Raw genomic sequence first — 19,747 nt, forward strand, 5'->3', positions numbered from 1 at the left:
TGGCTATTAATCAAAAGGTTGGTGATTTGAATCCACCCAGAAATGCCTTGAGAGCTCTGGTGGCATAGTGCTGAAGGCACTTGACTGCTAACCAGGAGGCTGGCAGTTCAAACCCACCAGCAACTCCTCAGAAGGAAGGTTGGGCAATCTACATCTGTAGTGATACTGCCTTGGAAACCCAAGGGGGGATTTCTGTGAGTTGGGTCTGACACGATGGCACATAACAACAACAACAAGAAAGCCTTGACAATCTACTTCCAAAAGTTCACAGCCATGGAAAACCAAATGGAGCACAGTTGTACTATGCCCTACATGGGGTCGCCTTGAGTCAGAATCAACTCAATAGCAACTGGTTTGGCTTTTTGGGTTTTGTGATCCTTTAAGACTAAGGTAGGGACACCTGTGACCATTTGAAACTTGTGGTTTCCACGGTAGATTAGGACATAGGAGAAAAACCACATAGCCAAGTGGTTAAGAGAGTAAGCTGGGTTCAAACCTGTCTTGCCCATTTTCCAGTTATATGACTTCAGGCCAATTACTTGACCTCTCCGTGCTTTGGTTCCCTCATCTGTACTTTAAGACTAATAATAATACCTGCCTCATAAATTTGATGTTGGATTAATTAACACAATGTACACGATGTGTTTGGAAATGTCTGGTTTGGAAATGTTAGTTTTAAAATTCTTTAGTAACAGAGAGGCATGTCTCACATAGCAAAAGAAGAACAGAGGAGCTGGCCTGTGCGCAACAATGTCCCATGATGTGTGCTCTCCTTTACCTACCTGCCCATCCATCTGCCCACAACAGTAGTTTACCATGGATGTTGGTCATTGATAATGTAGCCTGGGAGAGCAGAAACCCTGGAACAGACCGCTCTGTCTGTTCCCTTGCCCTTCCCCATTACTGAGAATCTAATCTATGTTTATGAACCTTCCCGGGTGAACCTGAGGATAAAGAGGCTGAAACAGCAAGGAGGTTCTTTTAGTCAGGGCTTAGAACTTGTTCAGTCATGGCCGATGAAGTGAAATCAGAACAGACCCAAATTTGTAAAATGTGGGTATACCAGAATAATATTTGGAACAGGAAGAATTATGGGTCTATGTTCTGCTCGAAACTTAATTTCCCTCCTAGAAAGCAAGAGCAGCGTGCACATTGCGTAGCAACCAAATCTCTTGATCGGCAGAGTCAGAGAGGGTGGTGTCTGGTTCAGAGATGTCAGCCAATCATGTTACTTTGAATGTATGTCACTCTCCACAGTCCTGGCAATAATCCAATCTCCCACATCAGGCTCCTGAAAGGGAGCAACCTTTACTGTGCCTCTTCTGAGTCTCCCATTCCAAGACTTTAACCCATAATTTTCCTCATTTTGTTATCATTCCGGTACACCACATTTTACAAATTCAGGTCTGTTCCAATTTTGCTGCATCAGCCTGGTTCAAAGCCCTGCTTTTAGGAATTATCTCTTACCATCTGTCTATCCTTATCCTCTCAAGTCTGATCTAGCCACAGTCCAGGTAGTAGAAATATTCACTAGTGAGGACTGAGTTGATAACGAAGTTGGTCCTGTATAGAGTGGGGAGGAGGAAGATTAAGGAGTTATTGGGAATGTAGAGACTTCTTGCAGCTCAAAACTCACTCGGACAGAAGGCAAGATTTTGTTGAACTTATTTTCTTCAATTTACATTAGAACCTCAATAGGTTTTCCCCTGAAAAATTTAAAATATAATATCAAACATACTTTTTCAAACTACTCTTGTCCCTCCCTTTCCCCTTTTTTTTTTTTTTTCCTTTCCCTCCTCCTGATGTGTTGCTGTTGTTAGGTGCCATTGAGTTAGCCCTGACTCATAAAGGCCCTATATATACAATAGAATGAAACAATGCCTGGTCCCTCCTGACCCTACATTTAAATAAAACCCTCTGGGCAAGTATGGCCCATTCTTCCTTGAGAATCACTGCCATAAATTAAGCAGGTCTACAGTGACACAGCAGCAGTCAAGAAATCAAATTGACAGTATTGCATTGGGCAAATCTGCTATAAAAGTTCTCTTCAAAGTATTAAAAAGCAAGGATGTCACTTTGAGGACTAAGGTGTGGCTGACACAAGCCATGGTATTTTCAGTCACATGTGAAAAACTGGTCAATGAATAAGGAAGACTGAAGAAGAAGTGATGAATTTGAATTATGGTGTTGGTAAAGAACACTGAATATACACCAAGGGCTGCCAGAAAAATGAACGAGTCTGTCTTGGAGGAAGCACAGACAGAATGTTCCTGAGAAGTGAGGATGGTGAGACTTTGTCTCATCTTCTCTGGACTGTGGACGTGTTGTCAGAAGGGACCAGTCCCTGGAGAAAGACATCATACTTGATAAAGTAGAGGTCAGCAAAAAAGAGGAAGCACCTCAGTGAGATGGATTGCCACAGTGGCTGCAACAATGAGCCCCAACATAGCAGTGACTGTGAGAATGGTGAGGGGCCCAGCAGTGTGTCCTTCTCTTGTGCACAGGGTCGCTATGAGTGGGAGCCAACTCGATGGCACCTAACAGCAGTGATATAATTCCAAGGTCATTAAGCTAATCAAAGTGATTGTTCCAAGAGCATCAGAACCAACATCAAAAACACCACCTGGGAAGAACTAGATGGTGCCTGGCTACCACTGTCAACCACTCAGGGGGATCTATGTACGAGATCCTGGATAGAGAGGGAGAACAATGCGGAACAAAACTCAAAATTGTTTGGAGAAAAAAAAAAAAGGGAGGACCAGGTTTGCTGGTCTGATAGAGCCTGGTGGAACCACTGAGACTATGGGCCCTAGCTACCCTTCAGGTCTGGAATTGAACCCACAGTGTGGCTTCCAGCCAAACAAAAGACAGGCATATGAGTGAAACATGTACCTGAAGCAGATACATTCCTTGGAGAGAACAATGATGGGAGAAAGAAGGGCTGTTTATGCACAGGGAGACAGCTAAGGGGGCAGGAGTGCATGGAGGGATGGACACGGGAAGAGGTAACTATGGGGAGGAAGTGAGAGGGGAGCTGTTGCATTGTGGTAAACTGTGGTCAATGTCATGAGACGAAGTGTATGTGAACTGCTGTATAGAAAGTGAATTTGCTTTGTAAATATTCACCCAAATTACAAAAAAAAAAAAAAAAAAAAACCACTGGGGAAATTACTAGAAATGCAGATTCTCAGGCCCTACCCCCGACTTTCTGAATCAGAAACTCTGTGGGTAAGGTCCAGCAATTTGTTTTAACAAGGCTTCCAGGTGATTCTTCTAAAACATGCTAAAGCCTGAGAACCAATGTAACAGACCATAGTTCTCCAACTTTCCCCATCGTTTCTGGAATAGCTGTTCTTACTCATCAGCTTAAAGAATGGGTGAAAGTTGATTAAACGGATAGTTGTTAGCCCAAATGAGTTTGTGGTATAAACTCCCTTCCAATAATCAGAAACATATCCAATAAGAAACACTATGATTATAGAAGTTAGGAGCAGGCAAATATTTGGTGGAAGAAAAATATAGCTGTCTTCTGTGTTTTCAGGATTCTGTTTATGAGACAACCGTTATCAGATTAATGTTGTGTTATTCCTTAGGAGGAGGGATATGAAAGCAAGGTGTTTATCTACCTCTAACCTCCTAGGATGCAGGAACATCAGATTCCAAAGAGAAAATCATTTCCCTGAGAGCAGTACATCTGCTTAGTCTAATATTAAGGTACAACTAATAAACTACTTCTGTAGTGATACCACCTCAGAAACCCAAGGAGGAGTCTCTGTGAGTCGGGTCTGACTCGATGGCAGTGAGTTTGGGTTTTTGGTTTTAATAAACAGATTTGGGAGTGATAAGAGGGACAAGAAGTGAATTTGAGTTATGAAATGGAAGAAAGGTACAGGGTAGAGACAACACAAGGGCCTTTATGGAGACAGGAAGGAGCTGGGAAATTGGGGAAAGGTTTAATGGAGAAGGAAAAGAAATAGAGGTCAAGAGATAAAATAGGTTATGAGGTCGGAGAAACTGTACCTAAAGAGAGATGAGAAGAGGCATTGGGTGGGAACCCGGTTATTCAAATCTGCCACTTTCCCCTAGGAATGCAGGACTTCAATTATCTTCACACCAACTGCTTTGAAATCACCCTGGAATTGAGTTGCAACAAGTTTCCCCGCCAAGAAGAGTTACACCGCGAGTGGCTGGGTAATCGAGAAGCCCTAATCCAATTCTTGGAACAGGTAAAATCTGTGTTTAGCTTTCGTGGTTACAAAATAGAAGTGTTTTCCAAGCATCAGGTAAGGTTTTTTGTGTGGTCCAGGTCTGACATTTGCTCTGACTTAATGCAACAAACCTGGGCTTCTTCCAACAATGACAGTCGTGCAGTCAACAGACATTTGTGGAGCACCAGGTATTGTACTCTAGGTGCTGTATGCAGACATACATACATACATACTGTATGTGGGGGAGTGTGAATAAACCAACAAACAAAAATCCCTGCCCGGACTCCATTTGGCTTTCTCAGGCTGGTGGTTTCCCTCATCCAGGATGATTGCCTTGTTTTGTCTTTGTCCTGTCCAAGGCTTAATAAAAGTGTATCTCTTGAGGGATCCCTGCCCCTATGGAACTTATATTCTAGTGAGGAAACAGACCATAAACAAAATAATAAATTTTATAGCATCTTAGAAGTTGAGAAATGCTATGAAGAAGGCCTTTCTGAGAAGGCATTTAAATAAAGACTTAAAGGAGGTGCAGGAGTGAATCATGCTAATATCTAGGAAAAATGCGTTCACGGCAGGGGACATAACAGCAAGCTCAAGGCCAGGAGATGGGTGTGGCTGGGACAATTGCCTGAGCAAGGGAGAGGGTGAGAGCAATTGGGAGACCTGGGTTCTCACCACCTGTCTGTCAGTGGAGACTTGATGGTGCTGTAATTCTGAACAGCTTTCAGCAGAGCTTCCTGATGAAGTTAGACTAGGAAGAAAGGTCCTGATGATCTTCTGAAAATAAATCAGCCAGTGAAAACCCTTGGGATCACACAATGGTCTGATCCCATTGGCACGGGGTTGCCATGAGTTGGGGGCTACTCAGCGGTAGTTAACAACAAGGGAGAGGGTGGTAGGAGAGGCAGGCAGACAGTTAGTGAGTTACTTGAGCTTTATAGACCATCATAGGTACTTTAGCTTTGCTCTGAGTGAGTTGGGTTTTGAGTCGAAGACTGTTATGACTTGATTTAAATTTTAACAGAATCACTCTGGCCACTCTACTGAGCCAACATGATGGGATGAAGGCAGGGAAGCAGAGAGACCAACTATGGAGTCATCCATAATCTTTTTGAAGATAAATGTGGAAAAAATGTGGGAAAAGTTTTCAAGGATTCTAAAATACTGTACAAATGGTTTATTTTGCAACTATACACTATAAATGTTTTCCTACAGGTCCACCAGGGTATCAAGGGAATGGTGCTTGATGAGAATTATAACAATCTAGCGGGGGCTGTCATTTCCGTCAGTGGGATTAACCATGACATCACTTCAGGTAGGTGGCCACTGCTTAGTGGGATGGGAAGGAAGTTTTCACTTCCTCATCTTCCTTGACATAATCAGGAGGCATTTGTAAACCAGTGAGACTAGCAAGAACTTCAAGGACATTGGAGGTTAGGAAGGTTAGAGGAAGGAAGGGTAATAGACATGGGGACAGTAAATTCAGAGGCTGGATCAAGCAATGCAGATGTTTTGGTCCTCTAGTGCCACTCTAACAGAAAATACCACAAACAGATGACTTTAACAAGCAGGGATTTATTCTCTTACTGTTTAGGAGGCTAGAAGTCTGAGTTCAAAGTACCAGCTCTAGGGGCTGGGTGAAAGCTCTGTCTCTTGCTCCCGGCCCACTGAAGCTGGAGGCTTCTCTTAACTCAGCTGCTGGCTGCTGAGGCTGACAAACCCAAGGTCAACCAGTAAAATAACACAGTCCCAAGATTATTAACCAACACAGCAGGCCACTAGTTTAAGTCCAGAAACAGTCCCAAGATCGGCAGGCAATTATGGCAGGCTGCTGAATGAAGACGGCTACATGTAGGGACCAAGCGTGCCAAAAAAAGCTCAGAGACCTTTCTCAAAGCTCTCTTCTTATATATAGGAAGCAGACCACATCCCTAAGGCAGCTATTCAGCTGCTCTAGTACATTCCACCATGGAGGTGATTACCAGTCTCATCATGTGGAATAACTACATTCAGCTGCCCAGCCACTCAAAACCAGGCTGAGCCAAGTTGACATAAAACTCAAGTACCACAAACCAAAACCAAACTCACTGCCATTGAGTCAGGCCTGACTCATAGCGAACCCTCCTTGGGTTTCCGAGGTGGTATCACTACAGAAGTAGATTGCCTGATCTTCCTTCCAAGGAGTGGCTGGTGGATCAACTCCCATAGCAGATGTTAAAGTGAAAAATCTCTTGCTTATGAAGCAAGTAATCCCTGAGAGGTGGGCCCCAGGAGAAAACCAAACCAGTTGCCGTTGGGTTGACTCTGATGCATGCTGACCCATGTGTGTCAGGGTAGAACTGTGCTCCACGAGGAGTTTTTCAAACACATAATCCCTGAGAGGTGGGCCCAGAAGAAAACCAAACCAGGTGCCGTTGGGTTGACTCTGACTCATGCTGACCCCATGTGTGTCAGGGTAGAACTGTGCTCCACGAGGAGTTTTTCAAACACATAATTTATTTTATTTTTGTTGTTGTTGAGAATACACATACACCAATTCAACAATTTCTGCATGTGCATTTCAGTGATAGTGGTTACATTCTTTGAGTTGTGCAACCATCTGACCCTCCTTTTCCAAACTGTTCTTCCTCCATAGGGTTTTCGGTGGTTGATTTTTTGGAAACAGATCACCAGGCCTTTCTCCTGGGCCTCTATGGGTAGACTTGAACCTCCAACCTTTCAGTTAGGTCAACATTTGCCCCACCCAGGGCCTCTAGCACCAGGAAAGACTTATGTCAGTATAACTTCTTGGCCAGGATGCAGAAGTCATTGCCACAGACAACTTGCTTAGGAGGACTTTTGTGGGCTTGAGGCTATTGGTAGCTCCCATACTGGTATGAAATGGCACAGAAAAGAGGACTGGGAAATGGATCTTTAATCTTGTTCCTGACTCAGACCTTTGGCTACACATCCTTTCAGGGAAAAGTTAGCGAGATTCGTCCTCTAGGCTCGCTGCAGGGTGAGACTGCTGGTGGACGAGGATCTTCTTGGAGCCAACCTGGAACCTGAGTCCCAGAAAAGTTTAGAATATCCATGGAGATGGTACTGCAAACTGACCCAGCCCAGTTTGATCGTGCACAATTCTTAGGTTCCTCAATTTTTTTTCTCCTTTTTTAAATGTTTAGCAGTAGCTATGAATGACCAACAGTTAGGGATAGATGAGATTTGCTTAGCTCCTCACAACCTCTATACCAGCAAAGCTCAGCCAACTGTTACCACACAAGTACTTGTAACCATGCAGGCATCTATCAGCTCATACAATCTGTTTAAGTTTGATGCAAGCTGGGCTCTCATACTTTTTTCCCCCTCAAAGGTTATCTTTCTTTTTTTTTAAATTGTGATTTGAGTAAAAGTTTACAGAGCAAATTCATTTTCCGAACAGCAGTTCACATACACTTTGTCTCATGACATTGACTGCAATTTCCCACGATGTAACAGCTCCCCTCCCACTTCCTCCCCATAGTTACCTCTTCCCTGTGTCCTTCCCTCCATGCACTCCTGGCCCCCTGAGCTATCTCCCTGTGCATACACAGTCCTTCTATTCTCCCATGATTGTTCTCTCCAAGGAGTGTATCTACCTAGTGTAAATGATCACCTCATATGCCTGTCTTTTGTTTGGCTGGAAGCCATAGGAGTGGATTCAATTCCAGACCTGAAGGGCAGCGAGAGCCCATAGTCTCACATAGTCTCATGGGTTCCACCAGGTTCTATCAGACCAACAAACCTGGTCTCTCTCTCTTTCTTTCTTTCTTTTTTTTTTTTTTTTATGATTTTGAGATTTGTTCCACATTGTTCTCCCACTCAACTCTCATTCTTTAAAGTGATTCCAACATTCAAGGAAAGGCAATGATATTCTAAAGCAGAATTCTATAGCCTCATAGTCAGACATCAACCAACCAGAATCTTCCAACCCAATGACTGGACTCAAAGACCGTTCAGGGATCAAACCTTGGACACCATCACTAAGTGCACAGACTACCAGGCTTGCTAGATTCTTATACCCTACTCATGCAGCAGGTTTTCCCAAAGCAATACGTCCTTTGATTTCTTGATTGTTAACTTCCATGGGCATTGATTGTGGATCCAGTAAAATGAAATCTTTGTCAACTTCAATTTGTTCTCTGTTTGTCATGATACTGCTTATTGGTCCAGTTGTGAGGATTTATGTTTTATGTTTTGTTCTGTTATATATATTATGAGTCATAACCACTGTTGGCCCTACCAACAACATTCACGTAAAGTTGGGAAATGTCTCTGAAACATGCTAGCCACTCAACATATATTGAACACCACTAATTTTACGAACAGAGCTCACATCCAACATCCATTATGCTAAATCAACCAACCATTAATTTTACCAGTGAAAACCCTAACACTCACTATGCTACTTAGCAAAGCATCTAGGGTTGATTAGTAGTAATGATAGCTGAAGCCCTTGGAGTAGGACCTTTCTGATACAGCTAACCATCCTGGGTATGAATCCCCAATTAAGAAAAATGACAGCCACTGTAGTATAACTTAAACTATGCAACATATCCATAGTAACATACTGTCTTTGCTGAAGTATTTTAAAGTAATTACAGGCATTCACTAAAGGGCAGAATGGATGCTTCCTCATTATTGTCTGTTTCATTCTTTATTGCATCTATCTCAATTATTCATTGCTGTTTGCTTAAATAAGTGAGGATGGTAAGACTTCATCTCACAGCTCTGGACATGTTATCAAGAAAAGGGCATCTTGCTTGGCAAAGTAGAGGGTCAGCAATAAAGAGGAGGACCCTTGATGAGATGTATCAACACAGTGACTGCAACAATGGGTTCAAACATACCAATGGTTGTGAGGCTGGCACAGGACCAGGCAGTGTTTCATTCTGTTGTACATAGGGTTGCTATGAGTCAGAATCAACTTGACTGCACCTGACAACAATAACATTTGCTTAAAGAGGAGCCCTGATAGCACAGGTTAAGTTCTCAACTACTAACCAAAAGTTTGGTGGTTCAAACCCACCAGCTGCTCGCAGGAAAAGGATGTGGCCGTCTGCTTCTATAAGGATTACAGCCTTAGAGACTCTATGGGGGAGTTCTTTTCTGACCTCTAGCGTTGCTATGAGTCGAAACTGACTTGACCACAATGGGTTTTGTTTATTTGCTTAAAAGGAAATTTAAAGACAACATCCCAATCAGTTCTAAAGGGGTAAAAAGTCATTATCCAAAATGCTACATCTCTGCTATGGAGAGAGCCATGGAGGAAACGTTCTTTCCTTTGGATTTTATTCTCCCTTTGTTATAGTTTTGAAAGTGATGGAAGAAATATTAACAATAGGATTTTCAAAATCAGATCTTTGGTGCAATCCTCCTCCCTAATATAAGATTACCCATATATAGCACTGTGGACAGCTGGGCATCCAACCCAGGGCTGCCCCAACCCTGAGCACAGGTTGAGTACAACACAACCTTGTGGGTCCACAGGAGCCCCATCCCAGTCTCTGCCCCACACTCACCCTTTCTGAAGGCAGTCATTTGTTTTCTGGTAGCTCTGTTTGTCACCATATTTTTGCTTCTGCTTCCATGCCACTTCCACCCATACTTCTCATTCTTATTTCTTTAGGTAAACATCGTTTCTTCCCATTATCTTTTCAAACATTGAAACAAAGGTAAAAACATTCACAGGTCTTTCAACCTTTCCTCACTCCTGGTCACTCTTTACTTGACATACGTTTGTACTAAGATTCAGGATCTAGCATTAAACATAATACTCTCAGTGAAGAACACAAATGAAATGCTTACTTCTAAGGAGGTGACCAGAAGGCTGGGGTTCAAACCCATCAGCCACTCCTCGGAAAGAAGATGAGGCGATCTACTTCCGTAGTGATACTGCCTCAGAAACCCAAGGAGGGGTCGCTATGAGTCGGGTCCGACTCGACGGCACATAACAGCAACAACACAAGGAGCTGAGGCCCATATTCCTACTAATAGAGCCGAGGACCGCTTAGATCTTCACCAGTTTCATCATGCTCTTAAGTAAAACCAAGCTTGTGGTCAACTGAAACCCCCGGATCCTTTTTTGGGTCAAGGTGTCATTTGGGCCAACTTTCTAATGAACAGACTAAGTTCTATCCTTGTGCCTTTCAGGTGATCATGGTGATTACTTTCGGCTGCTACTTCCAGGTACCTACACTGTCACTGCCACAGCACCTGGGTTTGACCCAGAGACAGTGAGTGTGACCGTGGGTCCTGCAGAACCAAAACTGGTGAGTTAGGCTGTTTCCTCCGAATACCATAAAGGTCACTTATACAAAACCTTAAACAACGGGTTGCGTACTTCTAATCTTTGCCAAGCTTCCTGCTTTGGCTTTTTTTTTTTTTTTCAATTAATTGCTCTCATATCCTAATTTCTCTTCTGCCCCTCTCCTATTAAGTCCTTCCTCCACTTCCTCTTGGCTTTTCTTCTTTCTTTTCTTTAACATAGCATAATGATTAAAGAAGCCTCTGGCTCTAAAACCTGTTAATTTGTCTACAGACCTTGGGTAAATTACCTAATTTCTCTCATCCTTAGTTTCTTCCTCTGTGAATTGGTGATAATCATATCTTCTTCACAGGAGGTTTAAGAAAATGCATGCAAAGCTGTGACTGACACATAGAAAGTGTTCAACAAATGTTAGTTTGTAAATCCCAGAGACCCTGCCCAGATAACTGGGCTCTCATAGGTTGCATTTTTCTCTGCCTTCAGTAAAGAATACCACCAGAGGGCGCTCTCCTACTCCCTCTGGTACCCCATGTGCCCAGACGGCCTTTCCACTCACATTGCAGCAAAGAGCCAGCACTCTCAAATATCCAACTCCCCATGGCTATATTTGATGGATAGGATGAGAAGCAAAAAATTTACTTGATATACGACCTGGGCCCTTTGAGTTTTGGTCATAGTAGATTAGGAACTCAGAGCTAATGGAATCTCAGAGATCATGGACCCTCATGCCCACATTCCTCAAATGAGGAAAGAGTAATGGGACAGTCTTTTTTTTTTTTTTTTTTTAAATACATTTTATTGAAATATAATTTATGTACAGTGAAATACACAAAACTAAAGTGACATGGGTCAATGTGTTTTTTTTTCAGTGTTCCCTCCCATCCCTTCCCACCTCTAGTAACAAACAAAGAAAGTTTCCTTCCATATAGAAACCTTTCCTTGACTTTTTACAATAATGAACTAATATTATATTTGTCCTTGTGTGATTGACTTATTTCACTCAGCATGATGTCCTCCAAGTTCATCCATGTTATTAGGTGTTTTGCAGATTCTACGTTATTCTTCAGTGCTGCATAATATTCCGTTGTGTGTATGTACCATAGTTTGGTTATCCATTCTTCTGTTGACCATGTAGGTTGTTTCCACCTTTTTGCTATTGTAAATAGTGCTGTAATGAACATGGGTATGTGGGGCAGTCCTCTTTAATGAGCATCTACATACTTGATTTCCCAAAGTCACCTCTTCCTCAGAGCCTCCTTATGCTGTCCTCTTCCTTTTCACTATAGCCCCAGAGCTCTGTAGACCCTTCTCCTTCTTAACTCAATGCAATCAGGTCAAAAATCAAAGCAGCTTGTCTTTTAAGGTATACCATGTATTGACTGAATTGTTGTTAGATGTCAAATACTATACAAGACCTTTACAAAATAATCTCATTTAACCTTCAGAACAACCATACAAGGCAGATATCACTCACTGCCATTGAGTCAATTCCGACTCATAGTTTCTGGGTTTCTGAGGCTGTAAAATCTTTACAGAAGTAGATTGCCCCATCTTCCTTCTGTGGAGCAGCTGGTGGGTTTGAACCACTGTCCTTCTGGTTAGCAGCCAAATGCCTTACCCACTATACCCCCCAGAGCTCCTTAAGGTAGATATAAGTATCCCCATTTGTGGCTGAGGAGACTGAAACTGGAAGGAAAAAACTTGTCCAATGTCACTCAGTGAGTAAGTGGGGGGAACCACGATTCACACCTGTGTCGGGCTCTGGACGCTGCCCCCTTAGCCAGTGGCCAACAGCACTTCATGCTCAGCTGTGCTCCTAACTCCTTGCTTTCAGTCCTTTGAGAACTCCTCTGAAATCCCACCTCCCCTCTTCCCCCCCCCATCTCCTACATATTATAAGTTACTTCTGCTTGCAGATACAGGAATCAAATTCCAGTGCAGCTTGTTGCCTGATTCCAATTCCCCAACCAATTTATCCCCTTCCTCTGTTTCCAAATCACTCTCCTTCTGCTCCTCATCTGCCCTAAAATCAAGAGACAGGGGGACAACTGCATGTATGGTATGAGTCTGGCGTGACAGGTCTACTCTGTGCCAAATTCAAAGAACAGCAAACCCTCTTGTGTAACACAGGTACTCTGTCTTGGAAGACTTCACCTCCTTTGTTCTAGTTCCTTTCAGTAAACTAGCATCAGCCTTCATGATGTCACATATAACTCCAAGGGGAAAAGCCATCTTTTGGATGCCATTCCCAGACATCAGTAACAACTGGAATCTGTTTATTGATCACAGGAAACTCTGTCTCCCTTTGTGTTCTAAAGCAGATACCCATCTGGCTGGAGAAAGATAAAGAAAAACAATAATGTACCAGAGTTTTTTTGCATTGTAATTTACACCCTTTCAATGATCCCCCAGTGCCCAACGTTCTCCTCTTTGCTTTCCCCACGGCTTTCCCGATGCCTCGGTTCTTTCCATTTTCCCCTGCTTCATCCCATTTTATTGTCTCTCAGCTGTTTTCTTTTCTGTGTTGTTAGGTATTGTTCAGTCGATTTCGACTCATAGCAACTCCATGCGACAGAGTGGAACTGCCCCATAGGGTTTTCTAGCTTGTAATCTTTACAGAAGAACCTTAATGGCACAGTGGATGAAATGCTCAGCTGCTAACCGAAAGGTTGATGGTTTGAATCTATCAACCGTTCTGCGCAAGAAAGATGTGGCAGTCTGCTTCCATGAAGATTTAAAGCCTTGAAAACCTTACAGAGCAGTTCTACTCTGCCCTGCAGGGTTGCCGAGAGTTGGTATCAACTTGAAGGTGGTGGGTTGGGTTTGGTTTTATGGTCATCTTTATGGGGGCAGATCGCCATGTCCTTCTCCTGCAGGGCCAGAGTGGGTTAGAACTGCCGAGCTTTTGATTAGCAGCCAGAGTGCTTAACCGTTGGACCACAGGGCTCCTTGTCTTTTCTAGATCTCTTAATTCTAAGGAAATGGTGCAACTGGCTCTGATTCTTCCCATCTTTAGGGAACTAGGAGGAAAGGAGGTTGTGGATTTTTGAGGAAGGGGTCGGTAATAATCCCCAAGGGGAGTCCTGGCTGCTGCGTGTTTTTCAGTTCCCAGCTGGCTTCAGCAGCTCAAGCTATGCCAAGATTCTAGAAGCCAGGGATGCCCCAGGGGAATGTGGTCAGGACTCTGTGCCACTCCCTGTCCATTCACTTGTGGGGCGGTTATGCGGCTTCCTCCGCCCAGAACATCTTCTGCTTCAGGCAGTGGGAACATCCGCACATCTGTGTGCCATCCCAGAAGGGAAGCCTCACCCGGAAGGATGCGTGGACACTGCGAGTTTGAGAATCCATCCTAGTAACCTGTTTTGTCTCCACGGTCTATATGGCTACTAGGAGCTCTTTGAGCACAATGCTTAAGGCATTCGGCTATTAACCAAAAGGTCAGCAGTTCAACCCACCAGCTGCCATAGGAGAAAGAGGTCTGTTTCTGTGAAGACTGACAGCCTTGGAAACACTATGGGGCAGTTCTCCGTCCTCTAGCGTTGCTATGTGTCGGAGTCAACTCAATGGCAGTGGTTTTTGGCTTTTTAAATCTATATTCCTAATCAATTAAGGATTCATTGTGAAGGCCTGAGTCATTCACTGGCTTGCCCAAGCAGGAGCCTGTGATTCACACAGTAGCATAAAGTGGGTCATTACAGCAAAATCAATTACAGCTCTGGCCTAAGCAACAGATTGTGATCGTGGTTTGATGGGAATATAAATTTATATTCCATTCATCTAGTGTACCTCATGTGGCACCGGTGATTGCATACTACTTTTGGAGGATATTAGCCAAGCCTATGTGGGCACCACCATTGCCAGCCTGGGTCTTTCCTGTAATAATTCTCCCTGGTCCTTCTGCCGTCAGAACCCAGAACTATCGCAACAAGGAAAAAGGGTCCAAACTGGGCTCTCCCCAGTTTCAGTTTCAAGAAGTAGAAAAATGACTCTGCTCCCCTAACTTCCAGGTTGACTTCCATCTCAAGAGAAGCCTCTCTCCAGCGGCCCCCACGAGAAAAGCTCCCAACAAGGGGCAAGGAGGCAGGGTCTTACCAAAGAAAGTGCAGCCCCGGGGCACGAGGAAAAAAGAGGTGGAGAGGCAGCAGCCCCGGGAGATCCCTGCCTGAAGCCCACCATGGCTGGAGCCCACCATGCCTGGAGTAGCGCTTCGGAAGGGCTCTGACCTGCCCTCACATCAGCTATTTCATTATCTGGGACCTATTTAACCATCAACATATTCAGAACAATGCAGTCTGGTCTCTGTCTATTCCAGGGGTAAGCTGTCCTGCCACTTCCGCCTCGTGGCGACCCCGTGTGTTTCAGGTTGGAGCCGTGCCTCACAGAGTTTTCATGTCTGTGACCTTTCAGAAGCTGATCACCAGGGCTTTCTTCTGAGGCATCTCGGGTGGGTGTGACCCACCATTCTTTGGGCCAGTAGCCCACAGCTTAATCTCTTGTGCCAGCCAGGGCCCCCAAAGCCCCTTCTAAACACAAACAAACAAACTCACTGCCGTGGACTCAATTAGACTCATGGCGACCCCTCCTTGGGTTTCCGAAATAGATTGCCCAAACTCCCTTCCACGGAGAGGCCTGGTGGGTTTGAACCACCAGCCTTCTGGTTAGCAGTCAAATGCCTTAGGCACTATGCCACCAGAGCTCCCAAGCCCCTTCTAGGCCATCATGAAAGGAGTCAGAACTTCTGGAAAAACAGACGCCGTCACAAGTACATCCAGCGGTGTGTTTGGTGAGGTGTTCGGATCCTGGGGTCTGCTCCAGGTCCGGAGGCTCTATGCCAGGCCACACTGCACCCACAGGCTCGTTCTGCTGCTTGGCCTCTCTGTGCTGAGCACGGAGCCTGCTGCACAGTCAGGTCTCAATGACGAGTTCTGCATGAATAATGGAAATTCTGAAATGCCCCACCATTCCTGTTGTTCCCTTAGCAAGATCAGGTGACCAATTCTTCTGAAATCCCAGAGGACCATTTCAACAACAGCATAATAGTTTCTCACTAGGAAAAGCGTACGACAAAGGCAGATACCTTCTCCTACTGCCACTCCTCTTCCTCCGTGAGTATTTTAAACGATACTCATCTTTGAAAACATTTTCCAGCTATGTGTATTTGTTTCCTAGGGCTGCCATAAGATAGTGCCACAAACTGGGAGCTTATCAGAACAGAAAGTGATCGTCTCACAGTTCTGGAGGTTCTCAGTCCAAACTTGGGGCACCGGCAGGGCCTCGCTCTCTCCAAAGGCTCCGGGCGATGATCTTCTGCCTGTCGCTTCTGGGAGTTCCCAGCAGCCCTCACTGTAGCATCGCTTGCAGCTTTGTCTGCCTCTGTTGTCACACGTGTTCCTCCCTCTGTGTGTCTGATCTGGGTCTCGTCTCCTCTTCTATGAGGACACCACTCAGATTAGATTGCACCCTGCCCCAGTTGACCTCACGTTAACTAATCACATCCTTGAAGACCCTGTTTAGAGGTAAGGCCACAAGTACCCGAAATAAAGTTCACAGGGACCCGGACCATTGCTGTCAAGTTGATTGCAACTCCCATGGACCCTACAGGACATGGAAGAACTGCCACATGAGATTTCCAAGACCCGCCAGCCACCCGTTGGAAGGAAAGTTGGGCAATCTACTTCCGTAGTGATACCACCTTGGAAATGCAAGGAGGGGTCACTATGAGTCAGATCCGACTCCATGGCAGTGAGTTTGGTTTTTTTTTTAATCTATACAGAAGCGGACGGCCACATCTTTCTCCCATGGAGAGGCTGGGGGGTTCAAACCACTGACTTTTCATTTGGCAGCCAACTGCTTAACCACTGTGCCACCAGGGCTCTTCATTCACAGGTGCCAGGGGTTAAAACATCAACACAATTCAATCCACAAGGCTGTGTAAGTTTACCCTAGAGGCCCCGTGGAATGGCTCTGTCCTGGCCCTGTGCCCTGTAGTACCCAGCCCTCCCCAGCTCACTGATGTCCCCAGAATAAACCCATTTGTACTAAAAGCATTATGGGACAAGGTAGAGATTACCAAGGATTTTGAAGGGACGAATAGTCCTTCATCACACACCTCACAATCCACAAATTCATAAACTCCTACTGGGCAGGCTGGGGTTCCCAAGGCCTTCTTCACTGCATGCCCCCTTTCAAGGCTCAGCCTTCGTGAAGCAAAGTGGGCTCTAGTTTGCCCACCTGTCTCTCCCTGGGCCTCCAATTAGCCCAGCCCTTTCTTACCACAGAACAGTGTAACTCCTTAAAGTAATCCTACACCCATCCAAAAGCAATAGGTACTCTAACTGACAACCCACCCTCCTCAGTGGCCATTCAGCATCAGGATTAACACATACATTTATTTTTCTTTTACTTGAGCAGTGGTGCCTGAGGCATTTGAGTGCTAACCAGAAGCTTGGCGGTTTAAACCCGCTAGCCGCTCTGGGGAAGGAGGATGGGGCAATCTACTTCTGTAAAGATTCACCGCCTCAAAAACCCAAAGGAGGTTGCCAGGAGCCAGAATCGACTCAACGGCAGTGAGTTTGCTTTGATTTTTGATCAATCTCTCAGTCTGTGGTTAAAGGGGGGGAAAAAAAATAACCATACCTTCCCATTTAAAAAGGGAACATGTCTGCTCAAAGGATGCATCCTTTCTTGATATTTTCTTTCTTCCCCATTTTAACCCAATATTCCTTTGTTCTTTTCTTGTTGTAAAGCAGCAGTTGCCTGAAACTTTCTGCCTCAGGTTTCCACATGCACTAGAGTTTTCCAGGTTGTCTGAACATCACTTATTTTGTTTTTGGGTTCTCTGGCACATAGTCACTTAACAGAGCTGATATTTGCAAATACGGTCACAGTTCTTGCCCTGGCACGGTTGCAGACTTTCATCCATGCTTCCACCCATGTGTCCATTCATACCCAGGGGACATTTATTGAGTCCTTGCTCTTAGTAAATGCAGAAACTACAAAGAAGAATAAGATACAATCCGTGATGACTCAGGGTGGCTCTGGTGATCTGGGAAGACAAACAGATCATTACGATGTGGTAATTGCTGTGATGCTGTAAGTACTGGCTGGTGAGGAGGGGGGTGTCAGTAGAAACGGCCCTGACAGAGCCTTGAGAAGATCAGGAAAGGCATCCCAGGGCTGGTAAAGTCACCAGCCACCAGAGCTCCTAAAGTGAGGTGTAATGAGGGACAATAGGATTCAAACTTACTGCCATCAAGTGGCTTCTGACTCCTAGTGACCCCCATTGGATTTCCAAGGCTGTAAATCTTTACCAAAGCAAACTGCCTCATCTTTCTTCTGTGGAGGGCCTGGTGTGTTTGAACCACTGACCATCTGGCTAGCAATCAAATGCTTTAACCACTGCAGCATCAGAGCTCATAAAAAGAAATGGAGGGAGGTGGGATGGGACAAAAAATGAGGCTGCAAGTGCAGAGCTCTGGAGGCTCTGAAGAGCACAGTGTGTTTGGGCAAGAGATCTGGTGTGGCCGGAGCTGAGTGACGTATTGGAAAGTGAAGCCAGAAGGACCAGTCAGGAAGGACCTTTGGACCCCAGTCAAGAGTCTGGTCTTTATCCGGAGAAAAACAAGGAGCCAAGGAAGGTTCTACTGAAGGGAGCGGCAGGATAGATTGAGCATGGTCTCCCCGGCTCAGCCTGAGGAGCTGGCGGGAGCGGGGAGAAACGGAGCTGGCAAGTCAGCCCAGCGGCCTGAGCTGGGGCAGGGTGCGGGGACGCCGAAGCCCCGCAACCCATGAGCCCCTAGGCCACCCCTATCCGGAGTGCCTCCCCGACTCTCCCTGTGGCTTCAACGCCTTCTTCAAGCCTCCCAGTCATCTCCCTTCAGATCCCTCCTTCCTGCCACCCTGAGGATTTTAAGCACTCAAGGAGATGAAGGTTTTCAAGCAAACCCCAACTGAGCAAAACCCACTCCAACAGCAAGTGATTACACAGAGAGAATGTTATGTGGGGAACACTGGGTCTGGCACTGACCGAATGAGAATTTCTGACTGCACACTAAGGAAGGACACAGGATCAGAAGGGGGGCTGGGTAGGGCCGACAGGGCAAGAAGTGAGGGGCTCGACTTGGGGCCCAGTGTTTCCCTGGCTGGGTGCCCTTTCTAGGCTCAGTATATTTTGGATCCAGGACTTTTTTCTTTTAAAGGAAATCTTCCACACAGAATGCCAGCCTAAAGAGGCAGTACTTCCAAACAGGGTAGAACGTCCTGATTAAGGGCACAGGGTTTGGACTCTGGCAGATCTGGGTTTTCATACTTGCTCTCTCCCTTACTTGCTATGTGACTGGGAGCAAAAAACTTCCCTTCTCTGAATCATAGTTACTCATCAGGCAAAAAAAAAAAAAAAAAAAAAATGGAGATCAAATCTACCTGATTTGGAGTTTGTGGGGGTTAGTCAATATATCGAGCCAATTTCAACTCATAGTGACTGCCTCCTTAAGTTTCCAAGGCAGTATCTCTACAGAAGTAGATTGCGCAGTCTTCCAAGGTGTGGCTGGTGGGTTTGAACCACCAGCCTTCTGGCTAGCAGTCAAATGCCTTAGGCACTACACCTTCAGAGCTCCTTTAAGGAAGGGAAGGCAGCTTCTGCCCCAGACCCCCCTCAGAGGATTGTTTCTTGTCAGGCTGGGTAACTGTCAGCCCACGGTCTGACAGGAACACTGAGAACTTGGGGCACAGGGGAGTTTGGACGTGAAGTGCAATTTCCTGAGAAGCTGAATCAAGCCAGCTGGTCTGTTTGGATTTGTAAGCCCTGCATAGAGAGCAGTGCCTGGCGTATCTAAGCACATCGACACGTTTGCTGAGTGAGTGATCTCCACAATTCTTTTCACAGGACTTTTCTTTCTTCCCATTTTGCTGTTATTTCTTCTTTTATCTATTATTAATAGTTGGAGCATTTTTTAAAAAAATCATAAACCATGGAAGGCAGAATTCTAAGGGCACTCTCAATCAAGGCCCCAAATCAGTAAAGTTTGAATGCATCAAAAGGGAGAGTATCCCAGGTGGGCCTGACCTAATCAGGTGAGCCCTCTAAAAGCAGAGCCTTTTCCTGGCTGGCCTTGGAGGAAGAAAGCAAACAGCTAGGTCATGAACTGCCTGTGAAGGGGAAATATTTTAGGATCTTAATGTGTTCCCTGGCCAACAGCTAGCGAGAAAATGGAAACTCCAGTTAATCAGCCACTAAGAAATGAATCCTGCCAGT

General features: G+C 45.1%; 1 protein-coding gene across 1 annotated transcript in view; it reads left to right on the forward strand.

Moving 5' to 3' along the window:
- The window catches only part of CPN1 (carboxypeptidase N subunit 1), a 26,031-nt gene extending 11,371 nt beyond the window's left edge, over window positions 1-14,660 (forward strand). The window contains exons 6-9 of the mRNA XM_007940033.1: window positions 4,087-4,226; window positions 5,424-5,523; window positions 10,380-10,498; window positions 14,502-14,660. Of these exons, the coding sequence (XP_007938224.1) occupies window positions 4,087-4,226; window positions 5,424-5,523; window positions 10,380-10,498; window positions 14,502-14,660 (518 nt within the window). The remainder of the gene's footprint in view (window positions 1-4,086; window positions 4,227-5,423; window positions 5,524-10,379; window positions 10,499-14,501) is intronic.
- Window positions 14,661-19,747: the final 5,087 nt, after the last annotated feature.

Source organism: Orycteropus afer, unplaced genomic scaffold (assembly GCF_000298275.1).
Source record: "Orycteropus afer afer isolate SDZICR_OR568_19922 unplaced genomic scaffold, OryAfe1.0 scaffold00064, whole genome shotgun sequence".
Classification (NCBI taxonomy): Eukaryota; Metazoa; Chordata; class Mammalia; order Tubulidentata; family Orycteropodidae; genus Orycteropus; species Orycteropus afer.